The 18,926-nt window shown below is 41.6% G+C and overlaps 1 protein-coding gene across 2 annotated transcripts in view; it reads right to left on the bottom strand.

Moving 5' to 3' along the window:
• LYST (lysosomal trafficking regulator) overlaps positions 1-18,926 on the bottom strand; it is a 568,355-nt gene that overhangs the window by 144,109 nt on the left and 405,320 nt on the right. For both annotated transcript variants that reach the window (XM_077486620.1, XM_077486621.1), the window contains exons 32-33: positions 12,323-12,399; positions 10,241-10,429 (exon numbers count right to left, since the gene is read on the bottom strand). In XM_077486620.1, the coding sequence (XP_077342746.1) occupies positions 10,241-10,429; positions 12,323-12,399 (266 nt within the window). The remainder of the gene's footprint in view (positions 1-10,240; positions 10,430-12,322; positions 12,400-18,926) is intronic.

Below are 18,926 nucleotides of genomic sequence, written 5' to 3'. Positions count from 1 at the left end.
AGCAGCGGGGCCAGTGCGTGCCCCTCAGCGTGTGGTAAGGCCATGATGAGTTGGACCCGAGGCCCTGAAGCGCTTGGGAGAGTCCTTGCGCGGGCTCCTCTGATCCAGGGCCCGGTTGAGTGGTGGGGCCTTAGGTGTGGGGCTGAGGAGGGATCCTGAGCGCGACGATTTCAAGTAGGCAGATGCTTCCTCCGGGTCTTGAAAGGACAGTTGTTCACCGGAGGGTGTTTTGATCCGTAGGGTAGCCGGGAATGCCAATGTGAATTTGAATTGCCGTTGGTGAAGTTCTGCACAAACATGCTGGAAAGCTTTGCGTCGTTTAGAAACATCTACTGAATAGTCGGCGAAGATCAGGATGCGGACTCCTTCTATCTGTAGGGATCTTGCTTGCCGGTATTGTTGCAGTATGGCGGCTTTGTCTGAGTAGTTGAGATATTTAGCTATGATCGGGCGCGGTAACTTGCGTTCCGAGTTGAAAGCCCCCATGCGGTGAGCGCGCTCCACGATACACGGGCCTCCCAGACCCAGAGCTTCAGGGATGCGACGAGCGCATACTTCCATTAGGGCAGATTGATGGAGCGATTCAGGGAAACCTACGAAACGCAGGTTGTTCCTCCTGGACCTGTTCTCGAGGTCATCGAGTTTTTCCAGGATAAATTTGTTCGTTCTGTCATGTGCATGTTCCAGGGATTGCGTCTGGTAAAGCTCGTCCTCAATGGTGGATATGCGATGCTCTGCTTCATTCAGTCTGGATGCATGTTCCCCCAGCTGGGCTTGGACTTTCTGCATACCTGAGCTGACAGCTTTCTCCACTGATGCAGCGATCATAGGGGAGAGGAGAGCAGCCACAGCCTGTGCCAGGAGTTCTGTGTGATGGTCTCGTGGCAGTGGAGGTAAGTGTGGCTGCTGGATGAAGGGAGATGATTCAGGGCTAGCTGGAGGAGGGGGGGCCTGGATCTGTGGTGGTATAGAGTCACTAATGCTGGATGGATGAGCAGGCCGTTCCCCTACCTCCATAGCAGGCGACGTCTCCTCAGGCTGGGCCGCACAGGCCGGATCCGTGTAGGCCGAAGCCGGGGCCTCGATTTGCGGCTGGGCCGGCCGCGCGGCGGCGGCCACGTACGATCGCGGCCCGGTTTTTTCGAGGAACCGGTCCATCCCGTGGCCGGGGACGTGGAGAAGGCTGGTGGGGCTGTTTGGGGCGGAAAACGCCGATTTTCAGGCCGATGTGGAGGGCGGTTTGCGGGAGCTGTGAGAGGCACAGCTACTCCATGCGGCGCCGGAACCGGAAGTCGGGATTACTTTTCTAGAGACAGTCAATCTGGGAAATCTCACCAAAGAGCATATAGACGTTTCTAAAGATATCAAGAGTATTGGGACACCTGCCTTTACAAACAGATGAACTTTAATGGCATCCCAATCTTAATCCGTAGGGTTCAATACTGAGTTGGCCCACCTTTTGTAGCTATAACAGCTTCAACTCTTCTAGGAAGGCAGTCCACAAGTTTTAGGGGTGTGTCAATGGGAATGTTTGACCATTTTTCCAGAAGCGCATTTGTGAAGTCGGGCATTGATGTGGGCGAAAAGACCTGGCTCGTAGTCTCCGCTCTAATTCATGCCAAAGGTGTTCTATTGGGTTGAGGTCAGGACCAGTCAAGCTCCTCCACCCCAAACTTGCTCATCCGTTTCTTTATGGACCTTGCTTTGTGCACAGGTGTGAAGTCTTGTTGGAACATATATATATATATATATATATATATATATATATATATATATATATGCTTATATATCAAGAATAATGTACAAGTGAATGTGAGAGATGACATCACTAAGGGAGCTAGGGAGGAGGTGGAACCTTATAGATAGAGCTCCAAAGGGATGAAGCTAGGGGGAAAAGAATACTGGGAGTATGCTATAGGCCCCCTAACCTGAGGGAGGAAGGGGAGGCAGATCTCCAGTCACAATTCGGATTAGCAGAAAGGATGGGAAGTGTTATAATGGGGGATTTTAATTATCCAGACAGAGCGGAGGGAATCACACATTCATCTAAGGCTCACAAGTTCTTAAATGTCTTGCAGGACAATTTTATGGGTCAGATGGTAGACGCACCAACTATAAAGCGTTACTGGATCTACTGATTACAAACAATACAGACCTGATCACAGATGTGAAAATACAGGGCAATTTAGGCAACAGCGATCACAGGTCAATTGGCTTCAGTATAAAATCACACAAATAGGAAACAATGGGAATACAAAAGACACTGAATTTCAAAAGAGCCAACTTTAGCTGAGATAAAATCTAAGGAACAACGAACACAGAGGAAAGATGGGTTTGCTTTAAGAGCATATTAAGTAAGGGCAGTAGCCAATGCATCCCATTGGGTAATACATTTATAAGAGTGAACAAAAGTCCTGGATGGCTTAACTTCAATGTAAAAATGCATATAAAAACAAACGAGAAGGCCTTAAAAAAAAAAAAAAAAAAAAAAAAAAAAACAAGGTTGAGGGATCATCATCGTCAACATTCAGACTTTATAAAGAATGCAACAAGCAATGTAAGGGTGCAATAAGGACGTCTACATAGAACATTAAAGACACAGAGCGGAGGAGAGCAAAAAAAATAAAAATCAAGAAATTCTTTAAGTATGTAAACAGTAAAAGAGGGAGGACAGACCATATTGGCCCCATAGAGAATGAGGAAGGACATCTGGATACAAAGAATGGGGTGATGGCCAAGGTATTGAATTTATTCTTCTCCTCAGTTTTGAAGAGGGAATCTGGGGGGGGGGGGGGGGGGGGGGTGGCTTCAGTAACCAAAACTGCAGTGTACCTCCATGGTTAACAGAGGACAGAATTAAAATTAGACTTGGGAAACTTAACATTAATAAATCACTGGGACCAGATGGCTTGCACCCGAGGGTACTTGGGGAACTCGGTCAAGTAATTGCCAGACCATTGTTCCTAATTTTTACTGACAGTCTAGTAACTGTCAGGGTACCAACTGATTGGAAAAAAGCCAATGTAGCACCAATATTTAAAAAGGGCCCAAAATACATCCCTGGGAATTACAGACCAGTTAGCCTAACATCAATATATAAACTCTTGGAGGGTATGATAAGGAACTATGTACAATATTTTAGTAATGAGAACGGTATCATTAGCAGTAATCAGCCTTGATTTATGAAGAATCGTTCTTGCCAAACCAATCTATTATCCTTCTATGAGGAGGGGAGCTGCCATCTAGATAAAGGAAGGCCCGTAGACGTGATGTATCTGGATTTTACAAAAGCATTTGACACAGTTCCCCATAAACGTTTACTGTACAAAATAAATTCCATTTGCATGGACGATAGGGTGAGTACCTGGATTGAAAACTGGCTACTAAGGCAAGTTCAGAGAGTGGTGATAAATGGGGAGTACTCTGAATGGTCAGGGGTGGGTAGTGGGGTCCCCCAGAGTTCTGTGCTGGGACCAGTCCTGCTTAATTTGTTCATAGGAAGGGGTAAACAGTTCAGTATTTGCGGATGATACCAAGCAAAGCAGGGCAATAACTTCTCCACAGGATGTGGAAACCTTGCAAAAAGATCTGAATTAATGGGGTGGGCAACTACATGGCAAATGAGGTTCAATGTAGAAAAATGTAAAATAATGCATTTGGGTGGCAAAAATATGAATGCAGTCTATACACTGGGGGGGACCTCTGGGGGAATCTAGGATGGAAAAGGACCAGGGGGTCCTAGTAGAGGATAGGCTCAGCAATGGCATGCAATGCCAAGCTGCTGCTAACAAAGCAAACAGAATATTGGCATGCATTAAAAAGAGGATTAACTCCAGAGCTGAAACGATAATTCTCCCGCTCTACAAGACTCTGGTCCGGCCGCACCTAGAGTATGCTGTCCAGTTCTGGGCACCAGTCGTCAGGAAGGATGTACTGGAAATGGAGTGAGTACAAAGGGGGGCAACAAAGATAATAAAGGGTCAGGAGGATAGTAGCTACATAGTAAGGTTGAATAAAGACACCAGTCCATCCAGTTCAACCTGAGTGTCTACAATTGTCCCTATCCCTGTACATTGCACACTCACATCAGTCCCTATCCTCAAGGAGCCTACAATCCAAGGTCCCCATTCATATACTAGGGCCAATTGGAGTGTCTTGGAGTGTGAGAGGAAACTGGAGTACCTGGAGGAAACCCACACAAGCACAGGGAGAACATGCAAACTCCAGGCAGGTATTGTCATGATTGGATTGATGATTCGAACCAGCAACCCAATAATTATAAGGAAAGGTTGGGATTCTCTCTGGAGAAGAGATGCTTGAGAGGGCATATGATTTCAATATACAAATATCATACTGGTGACCCCACAAAAGGGATAAAACATTTGCACAGAAGGGAGTTTAACAAGACTTGTGGCTGCTCATTAAATTAAAAGAAAAAAGGATTACCTTAAAGTACTTAGAGGGTTCTTCACTGTAAGTGTGGCAAGGATGTGGAATTCCCTTGCACAGGCGGTGATCTCAGTGGGGGGCATTGATAGTTTAAAGAAAGATAAGATAAGCACCTGAATGACCACAACATACAGGGATATGCAATGTAATACTGAAATATAATCACACACAGAGGTTGGACTTGATGGACTTTTTTCTTTTTCGCCTAACCTACTATGTAACAGGAAGGGGCCATCTCCAAACTGTTCCCACAAAGTTGGGAGCATGGAATTGTCTAAAATGTCATGGTATGCTGACGCCTTAACAATTCCATGCCACTGGAACGAAGGGCCCAAGCCACACCCCTGAAAAACAACCCCAAACCATAATCCCCTTTCCAGCAAATGATTTGGACCAGTGCACAAAGCAAGGTCCACAAAGACATGAATGAGCGAACATGAGGTGGAGAAACTTGGCTAGCTTGCACAGAATCCTGACCTCAACCCGATAGAACACCTTTGGGATGAATCAGAGCATAGACTGCGAGACAGGGCTTCTCATCCACATCAGCGCCCAACCTCACAAATGCGCTTCTGATAGAATGGTCAAACATTCCCATAGACACTCTTAAACCTTGTGGACAGCCTTCCCAGAGGAGTTGAAGCTCTTATAGCTGCAACAGGTGGGCCAACTTAATATTGAACCCTACGGACTAAGACTGGGATGCCATTTAAGTTCATGTACGTGTAAAGACAGGTGCCCCAATACTTTTGGTAATATAGGGCACATTTACAGCTATGCAGTGTTCCAGCATAAAGGCTAGAACCACTACCAGGAGGCCACTAACATTTGTGGAGAGGGAAGTTGGAATTGGTTAGGTGAGGGGAAGTGCACTTTATATGAGAATGCACTTGCCCTTCAATAAAAAATAAATTTTTAAATGACGGTAGTTCTAAAGGCAGGACATGTTTTACCCTAATGCATTCCCTGCATTAACATACAAAATGCCCCAGTGGTTGATACAGTAAATGAAATCGTACAACACTCTCCGGAATGAGTTATAGAGAGAACCCTACATAGCACAAGAGGAAGAAATGAAGTGCCATTAAGCCGAAGCTCACTAAGAACAGAAAAAATAAAGTGATTCTATTTATCTACAATCAAAGAGGAACAGATGCTAAACTGCTATAAACAAAATTGAAATGCTATGAAGGGTCCTCGATATACCACTGACATTTCGGAGAGTGTTGGACAATTTGATTTACTGTATCAGTTTAATAATTATAATTGTCCTCTGGTGGTCAGTGGTTATAGAAAGCACAAATCAAATAATATGTTTCAGTGTATGTGTTTTTATTATGTACATAACGTTTATGTTTTATTGTATTGTATTTGATTGATTTGGGAAGTCTCTCGATATCTATGAGGAATTAGTGGTCATTCAGATCTGGTGTACTACTTCCTCAATGTTTTTTCCCACGTGTCTTCACTCACACCTGATTGCTTATTCGAGGGACCCAAATAGAGTCTAATTTTGGTTGGTCCTATATCACTATATATTGAACGAACAGATTGTGTTATTCATCTATGATTAAGCACCTTCTAATAGTTTGAAACATGTCAGCTGTTTGGTTCCTGTACCTCTGTGACATATGGATTGACAGTTTGGATTTTATTGATTCTGCACAATAAAGGTGTTGCATCAGAGAGTGGCCGATCAGCATTTTCTTGATTGTTCATCACGTCTTGCAGAGCCAGCACCTGTATGCCTTAGAGTTTGGTAGGTTGTTTTGGGATTGCATGCCTGGAGCGGTGTGGATTTGTTTAGCTGAGAATGTAGGTATAATCCCTATATCATTTTAGCTGCTCCAGTCTTTCATTAGATCCATCCTTGTCAGCCATGTTTAATCAGCACCCTCACAGTTCATTCAGAACTACAAGCTGGTAGTCGTGGTGGCTGACGGTAGTGATGGTTCATTAGTTCACAGGAAACTAAATGAATGAGGTGACTGTGGGCGGAGCCCCATACATCCATACAGTTTTTAAATTGTGATAGCAGCTGTGGGGAGAAGATCTCTAACCAGCTGTCACACTGAGGAGGGGTGAGGGTAAACTGGCGTCAGCAGCTGGAACAAGTTACATGTTCCACCCTAAATATGGGTGGAAAACCTAACATGTTCCAAAAGGTGAACTTGGCCTTTAAAGCTCATTTACTGTTTGTTAAAAATGTTTAATACTTAAATGGTCAAAGCCTAGCTCACTTTATTAAATCTCCTGTATTAATCCTTTGTGCTGCAAATTTACCAGACAGTAATGTCTGTATTTGCCAGAAAGGTTGCGTGTACAACCATGTCCAGAGATCTGCGTATGTGCATAATACAGCTTGCTGCCCACTGCATAGGGCCATAACTGTACACAGGTATGTGCATGTTAATGCACATGAGCTTGTGGAGCACCTGGTTGGAAAGGTTAGACATGGTTTAGAAACCGTGACAGGCCCTTAGTTTTATTACTGCTGCTGAGCTGGCATCAGGGGTGTGGGGTAGGGGGTGGAGAAAGATTTCAACTAAAAGATATGAATTGTATATCTCTCCCTAGTGTGTTAGTTTGTGTGTTAAGCCCCGTACACATAATTGGATTTTCCGCAGACGAAACGTCAGACTTTTGTCCAAAGGGCGTTGGCCACGAACGTGTCTTGCCTACAAACAGCACAAATTGTCGGCCAACATATACGAATGTAGAGACGTACTACGTGGCTTTTCAGCTCTTTAGCACCACCCTTTGAGGCACCTTCTGCTAATGTTTTGTTTGGTGAGCATTGATTCCTAGCATACTTGTTTGTACGTTGGACTTTTGTCTCACTGACTAGTGTACACAATAGGAAAATCTGACAACAGAAATTTGTTTACGGAACATTTATAAGCCTGCCATTCAACATTTTCCATGGAAAACTAGATAACAATTGTCCGATGGAGCGTACAAACTGTCAGATTTTCCGCCAACAGTCTGTCATCACACAATTCCCAGCGTAAAATCCGATCGTATGTACGAGGCTTTAGTGTGTATTTTTTTTTCTCTCTCATTGTCTACCATTATTATACATTAATGTGGAACTAAACCCTTCTACGTTTCACAATTGCCATCTTAGCCTCCACTTGATCTGTAGTTAATCAGTTATGATACCAGCTATTTGATAGCTTGACAGTTTGGCTAAAAACACAAGCACCTCTGACAATCATCTCTGACACTTATCATTCATGACATGCCTTGAATGTGACAGTTTTGGAAAACTGTTAAAGTGACAGGCTTCGTTCCTGCACACCCAGATTATCCCTGTGCCCTCTAACCCACCCCCCCATCCCCCTATCTTTCCTAACCTGTTTTTTTGCTTACCGGCAGCAGGGGAGACAGCAGGCTGTGCTGGAGAAAGCAGCCAGTACCCAGAGGGGAGGAATAACAAGCGGGGACCAGCAAGCCGTTCTGTGTCCCCTGCACAGTTCGCTGTCTCCACTGTACCTCGCGTACTTTAAATTTTCACAATTGCACAATTGTTTGCAAATATTTTTTATTTATTAACACAATACCATTTTTAGCTTTTATATTTATTGGTAATTTAGAAGGCATTTTCTAAATGATGCTGTGTCAGAGTGGTAATAATGATTTTAGTACATATTTATTCAAACATATTTTAATACAGTATATTCACAAACCAGCGCAGGACCTACAAAATCAGTATTACCATCTTTCATTCTATCGGTCCTGTGCTTTCATAAACTATATACGTTTTGGGGGGGTTAACCAAGTAAAAAATTATAAACTCCAGATTTTTTTAAAGTAGCTTATTTTACAGTTTGGCATACCTTCAATTTACACAATTTTACCAAAAAGGCACAATTTTGATTGACAGTGCAGGTCAGTGAGCATATTCATTTCAACACCGGCTTTAAAATCTGCTCACTACCATGTGCTATCAATTACAAGTAAAGCAAACCTGATAGGGAACTAGTATCTCAGTTCCCAAAAAGACTACACCCCATTCAGTGAAATGTAATTTCCCATAAATGGGCATTATAATATAACAGATTGTAGCATTGCACACACAAACCAAAAATGTGATATATTGCAGCATACCAAATCATTAAATGTGGTCACATTTTTTATGCGTTTTCCCTCCCTCCGTTTCCACCTGGTGATCTGGCCAGTAACACGCCTTCTGTATTAGGGTGCCTAACCTCTGAATAAGAGCACGAGACAATACCATTGAGTGATTGTTGTTTCTCCAAGCCTCTGAATCTCACTACAGTTTCGTGCTATCCGGTACAGAAAGCCGCACATGCGCACGGACCAGCCAGAGTTGCGTCACTTGCAGCTGAGAAAGGGAGTTGGTACAGGTGAATCGTCTCCTATGGCGGGCGGACGGTTGCCACAACTACATGTTTCGGAGGCATGGACTCCTTTTGGAGAAACAACTTAATCACCCATTGGGTTCTGGATTCCATCAAGCTACAAAGGGCGGGAGAAGAGGCATATATGTTGGTGTAAATGCGAGAATCTTCCTACTCTTGTGAGTGCAACATTTTCTAAAAACTGTATTATACTCGAGTAGCTGTGCGCTCTCCTTCTCTGTGTGTTTCATAAATAAAAGCTGATCATTGGAAGCGCCCCTGTCAGTGGTAAATAGTCTGTCTCAACTCTCTAACTGCTGCATGCATCTGCAGAATAGATAGTTCAGTAGAAAAGACTTACTGGCTAAATCACCAGGTAAAAATAAAAGAAAGCCTAAAAAAGAAATTGAAAGATGCCATATCTAAGGATTGATAAGCTTCAATACAATAAATAATTGCTTTTAGGTTTATTACTACTTTAACCATTTACCTTCAAGAATAAATCTAATGAAAAGTTTAGGCGAGAGTTTTGAACGCTTTACATTTTTTTAATCTAAACCCCTGGGAAAGGTAAAAGTCACGTGTATTTTTACTTGAATTTTGGTATGCTCTGCGTATTTTTTTAGATCTCTGCAGTAATCCAGCATGAAATTCTGCCTTTGTGCAGGAAATTCCTGTAATAAAGACCATTCACTGCTAGGCATTCTCTCCTCATGCAGGGTGACTCGTCTTGTTTCCACCTTCTTTTTCCAGCTTTTTCACGAAGCCTGTAGTGAGTAGACCTACTGGATCCCTCCCATAGCTATGGTTTCAGCACAGGCTATGTGCAGTATAGTGATGATGTCCCAGCTACAAGTAGAAAGTAATAACTAGGTTTGCAAAGGCATTTAACGCACACAAAGTGGGTTTATATCCTTTGAAGCTGAGGGATATATATATAAAGTAGTTGAGCCTGGAGCTCAGCTTTAAATGTTCTCAACAGCATAATACACATTACTGTATTTGAGATTGTAGAGTCCAAAGTAAGATAATTTTCACTGGGTAACAGTTACTGCAATTTGCTCATATGTGGCCTAAAAACATTAGACAGCGCATCTGCAGGAAGAAATCACACCGCAGTGATAGTGGAGTCAGGGCTGCAGAATATTTAAGCATGCAGGGAACTTTGGGGGGACAACTCCAATGGTTCATCGCCAACATAACACTTCCTGAAAGTGCTGGCTTGTGACGAGACTTTGAAGGCCGATTTCTTTTCATCACAGTGGCATTCAATATTGTAGGCAGGGAAACATAAGTAATTACCTTCTTTGTTGCAGGAACAGTTTTATTTACTTGTTCCTCTATTTCTAATAAATATATGCAAGAGTCAATTTTTACGACTTCTAAAATTAGAAAAAAGCACCTGCATTGCAAATGATTAAACTAACCTGTCATGAGTTAGCTGCTGAACAAGTTCCTGCCAATGTCGGCTTGCACTTAAATCCATTTTGTACATATTGCGAATATGCTGTATAACATTCTTTCGTTCCATTCCTTGTGACAAAGACACGCTTTGAGTTACATCACCAGCAATTTTGGAAATGTCCTTCAGTTTTGTTTCTAAGCGCTGAAAAAGCCTGTCAAAACACAAATATAATGGAGGTCTTCAAAGTGATTGTCAAAACAAAATCAAAATACCTTGTGTCTAAAAAAACAAAAATCAAAAATGCAATATACATATACATATAAATTTACAATCTAAAACAATCTACAAATTTACAATCTAAAACTAGAAATGATTATCTGAAGGTAATGTCAACACAATATTCACAAAAAAATATTCATATTTAACCTGAAAGTAGTTACAATTCACAATATGTGGAGATTCTTTCTACTCATTGAATACATTTTTATGTAGGTACTCATTGTAAAAAAAGGCTCTCTTACTACTCGCCAAAACTTTTTTGTCTGATGCAAATTCATATGTTCATTGGATGGTACACAGAAGAGGAGCAAGACCAAAATAACTAAATGATCACAATTTAAAATAATTACCCAAAACTCATAAAAAAAAACAAAAAAAATGTAGGCCTTAACAGGACTCTTATCCGGAACACCAACAGTAAACTTACCATGATCACACATAGTTACTGTTGAAAAAAAGGCACAAGTCTCCCTACTCGGTAGGTGAGCGACCTCCCTCTCTTTAGCTTCACCTTTCTGCCTAACTTTCTTCTGTTTTATGCCCCTCTATCTTTGTTGGTTCAGTTTTGGCTGTACATTGCACCACCTTCTGGGTTTTGATGGGCCTAGTTATGGGGAACTTCTCTGGGACCCCTGTATCCTGGCGGTATCATTCACACTTCAATTTACTACTGTTGTGTTAGCTCTAATTTTTTGTTTATGTCGCTTAATTTTTGCCCTTCTTATGAGCTAATACCAGTTCCAACTTCAATGCTAGCCCCTAGCCCCTGTGTGGGCAGAACTTTTGCATAATAACCACTTTTAAAACGGAATAAAAACTATTAAAACAGAAAAAAAAGACAAGTCCATCTAGTTCAACCAATAATTATAATAAAAAAAAAAAATCATACAATCTTCTATACACAATCCTTCAGCCACAGTTGCTACCAGAGTAAAACAAAAACACTATATTATCGCACAGATGACTATTACCACAGCATTACCAGCAGTAATATTATCACAAAACATCAGAAGCTTTTGTGCCTATTTACAGGGCACCAAAGCAGTGCTGGAAAACCCTGTGCCCCAATCTCTGTGCCAAAATCAAATAATCTGACCCTAATAACACCACTTTTTTTTTTTTTTTTGACATACAGCTGCATGTTATTCTGCTATATGTTATGTATATTCTAATAAAATAGTACTTTTGCTTTTATTAAACTTTACGAATGACTCTTGGTTACCATTATATAGCTGGAAACAAAAATGCTAGGATATCCCAAAAAAATTCTCCAGTTACAGTAATGAAATTTAAGATACTTGCTGTATTTCTATTATCCTCAAGTCTGATCGATTCTTGAATGCAAAACATGATCACTATCACTTTTTATTTCAAATCACAATGTCCCTAAAGCACTTCGGAGACGGTTTCCTTAATGCAAGAACCCAATAACAAGCACCAGAAAAGTCCCATTTCTCACTCTTAATTATGCAAGTCCCCCCATTCCGAACAATTTAAAAGGTCATAACTGTCAGTCTGGAAGGCAGGGGGGCACAACTGAATTAGGAGACAGGTTATTGTGTTGGATGTGTACTTGCCTACCCCATATTTAGTAGGGTAGGATGTGAGGCATTTTGGCAGCAGCACTTCAACTCCTTGTTAGGCAGGTTGCAGGGTACCTCTACCTGTGTGACAGAGCATTTGCCAGTATTGGGTGATGGTCTAAGCCTAAGCCTAAAGAGATCACGGATTTGCTGATACATGAGACTCCAATAGGATATGCATGTACATACATATTGCATTGGTGGTATCATACAAAACTTTGTATGATATACTTTAATCTTACTTTTGCTGATTATTCAAAATAGTTTTTTTCCAAGCTGATCTGTTTGCTTTCTCTTCATTTTCATATTTTTCTTGCTCCTAAAAACAACATAAAAAAAACAATTAAAAAAATTAAGAAAAATACATTGTGATTGAGATTAGCTAGACACATTGGTGTCAGAATCTCAACATATGCTTCATGCATCTAGTTCTCAGCAATTTCATAGCTTTTAACCACACTAATCCGCCAACCAGAATTTTATTTATTTTTTCCATGATCAAACAACCAAATTATAAAACAATCTTTTTTGCTGTACTTTTTAGCTTGAATCACAAACAGCTTTGTTGACACCAGAGAAAATCCAGTAGACATAGATGTGACTCGAGAGGCTGACTTTTGCCCACAGCATGGGCTTCATTATCAATCCTATGACTAAGCCCATACTGTAGTTGAAATGCATAATTTTGAGGATTGTGGGGGAATTCAATAAAGCTGCTGCACCACTTTTCTGGCGTCAATCTCTTGTTAAAATATTGCACCATATTGCCCCAAATTCTTGTGCGGCAAATTCATGTAGTTCTAAAATGCGTAATTTTTACTTTGTGTTGCAAGGATTGCATTATCAAGCCCAGAAAGCTCATGCAGAATTATTGAGTTTGATAACTCCTGGACTGCAGAGTCTGACTCTGGGAGTAGAGAGTCATAACTTTTTAATGGAGAAAAAAAAAAACTCTGGCTTGAGCTGTATCCAGGATGAGACCTAGGTACCCCAAGTGATGTGTTGGCTAAAGATTTTTGAAGGTTCAGGATCAAACCAAACCTTAAGGTCTGAGTTGTCTGCATCATATTGTCAGTCTTTGCTGACTGTTACCTCAATAAGAAATGCCCATAATGGGCATAGCCAAGTAGCAAGGCTTGTCCAAGTGCGACTACCTTAGTAAATACTCTGGGTATGGAGGACAGAACAAATGGAAGGGCTACAAACTGGTAATGCTGAGTACCCACAGAAAAACATTGCTGTGCTGAAAACATAGGGACACACAAGTATACATACCTCATGTCCATGGAAACTGGAAGGAAAATTAGGAAAGACCTGGTATATTCAATACATACATTTTGGATTTGATTAAAGAAATGTATTAGCATTCAGATCAAAGATGGGACTGGGTGGATTGGTTTGGCTTGGGTGAAAGGGTTTGAGTGAAAACACTAAAACCTTTCCACTGCTGTAAGAATGGCACTACTTGGTTCAAAACATATCAGAGCAGCCTGGAGTACTACTAGCCAATGCAAAGACACAGGCAAGATGGAAGACATGAATCAGGGAGGAGTCAGTGTCAAAATCAAGCATATAGCTCCTGGACACCACATCTTTTACCCATGCATCTTAGATGCTTTCCGACCAGGGGTCTGCAAATGCCAACAGATGTCCCCCAACATATGAAAGTGGGGGCATCCCTTCATTAGGAAGAGGATAGGTCAGCAAGTCTGGGGAATTTGGAGGCTCAAAATTTGCAATTAAACTTGGCCCCTAGCTTTTGTTTGGCTTTGGAACGTGAAGCTTAGGAGAATTGACGCAATTTTTATTGGCTTCAGAGGTGGGAGGCATTTTTCTAGATCGAGGCCTAGGCTTCTTCTGCTGGGGAAAACACACACTTATCAGTGATGCCCCTTTAGGAACAGCAAACACATTTTACATAGTTTTTTCACACAACAGTTCAGTGAAAGGGGTTTTTCCACATATTAAGAGACAAGAGACTAGTTCAGGAAATAAAACAGGTAATATTAATTAACTCATCTACATAATAGTGTAGAGCTGTAGGCAAACGCTCCAAGCACCGTAACTAGACAGCTGGATAATTAGATATATGCTAATCAATTCCCTAAGGTTTGAAAAATGGACATTGCCTGGCTGTGCCCTGGTGACTGTGCACAGTGAAAACAAAGATATAAAAAGGGCCTCAAGTTGTATATCAACAGGATTCTTGAACAATGGCATGTCCTCAATATTAACAACACAAATATCAGCTGCAGGCTATTCCAGTTTCAGGCTGGCTCAAACCAGGTTTAAAAAGAACCAATATGGTATCTTTAAGCCTGGGAGTTACTGTATATCAGCCGATTGTGGCTCCACAAAACAAACTCATCCAAAATAGATTTTTTTAGATTCTCTCATCTGACAGCACATGGCTCAGGAGCAGCTATAGCTGCAGCATTGTCATAAAAGGGTTCTGGAGGGAAAGGTGTAGAAATAAAAGTATGACCTCTGAGTTCCACGTCAGCAATCTCAGCTCAGATTTTTTCCATAAAATCTAATATATTTGTAGAGAACCCCCTGCATAAAGTAGAGAAGGTGGTCACACATGTTAAAAGGGAAACTCTAAGGAGGGTGTGGACTCAATGAGGGGACAGCAGCTATGGCTGTCATGTCCCTGGGAAGGTACACTTGTGGCTAATCTGGAAAAGTTAGTGGACCATGAGTTGGAGAGACTTGACACAGACTAAGGAGGGCAGGGAAGAGCTGGAGGAGGGCAGAGAACAGGCAGAGACAATGTGTAATCTGCGGACTCACTGTTTAATGCTGTACTGTGCACTCCCTATATACTCTATTTGGATGGACTCGCATTGCGGAGGGTGGAGCAGTAGCATGAATCCCCTGGGAAAAAGAGGGCACTGGCTTCAGCTACCCTCAGATAAAATGGCTTCAGTTACATATAGGGTGAGTGCAATTGCAGCCTGCTTTTTACAATGAAAAATGGAAGATTTAGAAAATAAATAGATAAATCACATTAAAGTTTTTACATGCTGCATGCATTTTTTCAAAAATTCTGAAGGAATGACTGAAGTTCCTCTTTAATAAATGAGAAAGATGAATATTGCTGTATTTTTTCAGAAGCTGACAACTTACTACACTGTTATACTTATGACTTTGTGTCTCTGAGATTAAAATACATGTAATGTGGAACATACGGATATATACTTTACATAAATATCAGAACCCTAAAAGGGTATCATAACCTCTGTATCAACTGACCTCTTCAACACATTAAACATTGAAGAAACAAAATTGTAAACGTTTTACTATTTTGGTTTCCTTTCATCAACAGGCCACACCTTATGAGTACTTAGGTTTAAAAACTGTATTATGATTTTCAATAGCCAAGTTTGAACCTGCAATATTAGTGACAATGTGAAAAGTGCATTGCAAATTTGTTTGTGTTGTTATATTAAACTCTGTCTAATGGAAATATCCTGATTTTTTTCCCCTCAAATTGAGGTAGTCGAGTGCTAAAATATCAGTGTGGCAGAGGGCATAAGAGTGAGCAAAGCAGTGCAGAAGGGAGAGTCAGAAGGTGAAGCCATGCATATACAGTGGGGAAAATTATTATTCGATCACCTGCAGATTTTGTAAGTTTGCCCACCTACAAAGAAATGAGGAGTCATTTTTATCATAGGTATATTTTAAAAGATAGAGACAGAATATAAACAAAACATCCAGAAAAAACACGAACCAAATGTTATAAATGGAGTTGCAGTTCAGTGAGTAAAATAAACATTTGATCCCCAAGCAAAAAATGACTTCGTACTAGGTGGAGAAACCCTTCTTGGCAAGCACAGAGTTAAGACGTTTCTTGGTTACCAGGTTTACACACATTTCAGGAGGGATTTTGGTCCAGTCGTATTTACAGATCTTCTTTCAATCCTTAAAGTGATACTAAAGTCTCAGTTTCATAGTTAGTAAGGTTGAATAAAGACACCAGTCCATCCATCCATCCTGTCTACAATAGTCCCTATCCCTGTACATTGCACACTCACATCAGTTCCTACCCTCAAGGAGCCCACAATCCAAGGTCCCCATTCATATACTAGGACCAATTTTGGACAGAAGCCAATTAACGTACCTGCATGTCTTTGGAGTGTGGGAGGAAACCGGAGTACCCAGAGGAAACCCACGCAGGCACAGGGAGAACATGCAAACTCCAGACAGGTAGTGTCGTGGTTGGGATTTGAACCAGCGACCCTTCTTACTGCTAGGCGAGAGTGCTAATCACTACACCACTGTGCCGCCCTGTCTCTCTTTTTCCTTTAAAAATAACAAATGTTATACTTACCTGCTCTGTGCAGTGGTTTTGTATAGAGCAGCCCCAATCCTCCTCTTCTCAAGTCCCTCTTCGGTGTTCCTGGCTTCTCCGTGCTGCCGAGCGCCCCCCACAGCAAGAAGCTTGCTATGGGGGCACCCGCATCTAACTGCAGCTCTGTGTGTCCATTCAGACACAGAGCCGCAGTTCAACTCTGCCCCCAATCTCTCCCGATTGGCTAACTTCCTGATTGATGCATCTTAGCCAATAAGAAAGGAGAGTCCCAAGGCACTCGTGCACGTCGCTGAATAGAAATGGGGCTCAGGTAAGTATTAGGAGGGCTGCTGCATTAGAATGCACTAGAATGCATTAAGATACAAAACCTTCTGCCTTTACAACCACATTAAGGTTTCTTGGCAACCCAAAGTGTCAGCTCTCTCCATACATTTTCTATAGGATTAAAAGGTATGGAGACTGGCTAGGCCACTCCGTGACCTTAAATGTGCTCCTTCTTGACCCACTCCTTTGTTGCCAGTTGTTTCGGGTCATTGTCATGCTGGAAGACACATCAATGACACATATCAGTATTCTGGCTGAGGGAAGAAGGTTCTGATCCAAGATTTTACAGTACATGGCCCCGTCTATTGGCCCCTCAATGCAGCAAAGTTGGTCTTTACCTTTAGCTATAGGGATGGTGTTTTTAGGGTCATAGTCAGCATTTTTCTTCCTCCAAACACGTTAATGCTGTTCACTGGCAAACTTCAGACGGGCCTGTACATGTACCTTGCGGGCGCTGCAGGATTTCAATCCATGGCGGCATACTGTGTTACCAATTGTTTGTTTGCTGACTGTGGTCCCAACGACCCCGAGATCATTCACAAGCTTCTCCCATGTAGTTCTAGGCTGCACCCTCACTTTTCTCATGATGATCCTTATCCCATGAGGCAAAACCTTGCATGGAGCTCCAGACCGAGGGCGAATGATGGTTATTTTGTATTCCATTTGTGAATAATCGTTCCAGCAGATAGGACTAATCCAATGTACGGGAGCCAGAATTATTGTTGATTGATAACGTCTTTTACTCACTGAACTGCAACCCAATTTATAACATTTGAATCATGCCAGAGACTTCCTGCTCTCTAGCTCCCATCACCTACTCCCATGCTCGCCTCCAGAATTTCTCCAGAGCCTCTCCCATCCTTTGGAACTCCCTACCCCAAACTGTGACTGTCCCCTAATCTATCCATCTTTAGAGGATCCCTGAAAACCCTTCTCTTTAAAGAAGCCTATCCTGCTTCTAACCAACACTGTTTTACTTCCTTGATCAGCTCATCCCCCACAGCTATTACCTTTTTTATCAACCGACCCTTCCTTTTTAGATTGTAGGCTCTAACTAGCAGGGCCCTCTGATATCTCTTGCACCGAATTGTAACGTAACTAATGTCTGCCCTTGTGTTGTAAAGCACTGCGCAAACAGTTGGTGCTATATAAAACCTGTATTATAATCATGTGTTTTTTCTGGATTTTTTGGTTGATATTCTGTCTCTATAATTTAAAATACACCTATGATAACAAATATAGACCCTTCATTTCTTTGTAAGTGGGCAAACTTACAAAATCTGCAGAGGATAAAATAATTTAATAAAATATAATTATTTGTAGGTGGTGGTGAAGGTTCATTGATATTGACAATTAAAAAAAAAAAAAAAAAAAACTCACAAGACAGCATTTAAAGCGAAAGCCCAGCATCATCAACAGCATTCAGGCAGTGAAGAGCACGCATTTATTCAGATACATTGAACAGCTGAAAAAAAATGTTATCTCCAATCTTATAGTTGTATATCTGTTGTATGAGAGGCCCCCTGTGTCTAGTAGTTTTACAAGATTTTGCAGTGCTATTTCAAGATGTCATTACTCGCTTGCTTGTTGGAAAGATGAACATGACTTGCATCGAATGCATTTCCCTGTTTCTATTTCAATCACTCTGTGGGGAGCTGTGTTTTCTTTGCCTCTCCTGCTGCTTCTTGAAGATTCCTTCACCAGTCATCTGGTAGGCAGCTCAGAAGTGAGGAAGAAAAGCCTCCATCAAAATGGCCACCTCTACACACAAACCATTCATAAGCAAATAAATGAAGTCATTCTCCCAGATTCTCTTTGTTAGTTAGTCAAATATTAAGAGGCTGGAGCCGAAAGGGCCACTTTTTAATGTCAAAAGGTTTACATTTTAAATTAAATTGTTGCTGTGCATTGCAATATGTCATGAATTATTCATGTGGTCCTTCCATATACTATATAAAAAACAGCAGACACTGGTCTTTGAAAAGCGCTTAAAAAGCAGTTGTAAACCTCACAAAATAAAACGTGATTAAAGCATCTCTTTCTATAGTGTGTACTTTGCTTAATCAAGAGCACCAAGAGTCCCTTCTGACAAATGTTCCTGACACCAATAGAAAACAGGTGACAAGGGAGGGATCTCCAACTGATTGACAGCCTCAGCTCTGCTCCTGAGCTGTTTGAAGAGGGGGGGGGGGGGGTGTCCAATCCCT

The sequence above is a fragment of the Lithobates pipiens genome, unplaced genomic scaffold (assembly GCF_037356315.1).
Source record: "Lithobates pipiens isolate NorthernLeopardFrog02 unplaced genomic scaffold, aLitPip1_a1.2 Scaffold_18, whole genome shotgun sequence".
NCBI lineage: Eukaryota > Metazoa > Chordata > Amphibia > Anura > Ranidae > Lithobates > Lithobates pipiens.
This window is presented reverse-complemented; position numbering and strand designations above follow the sequence as displayed.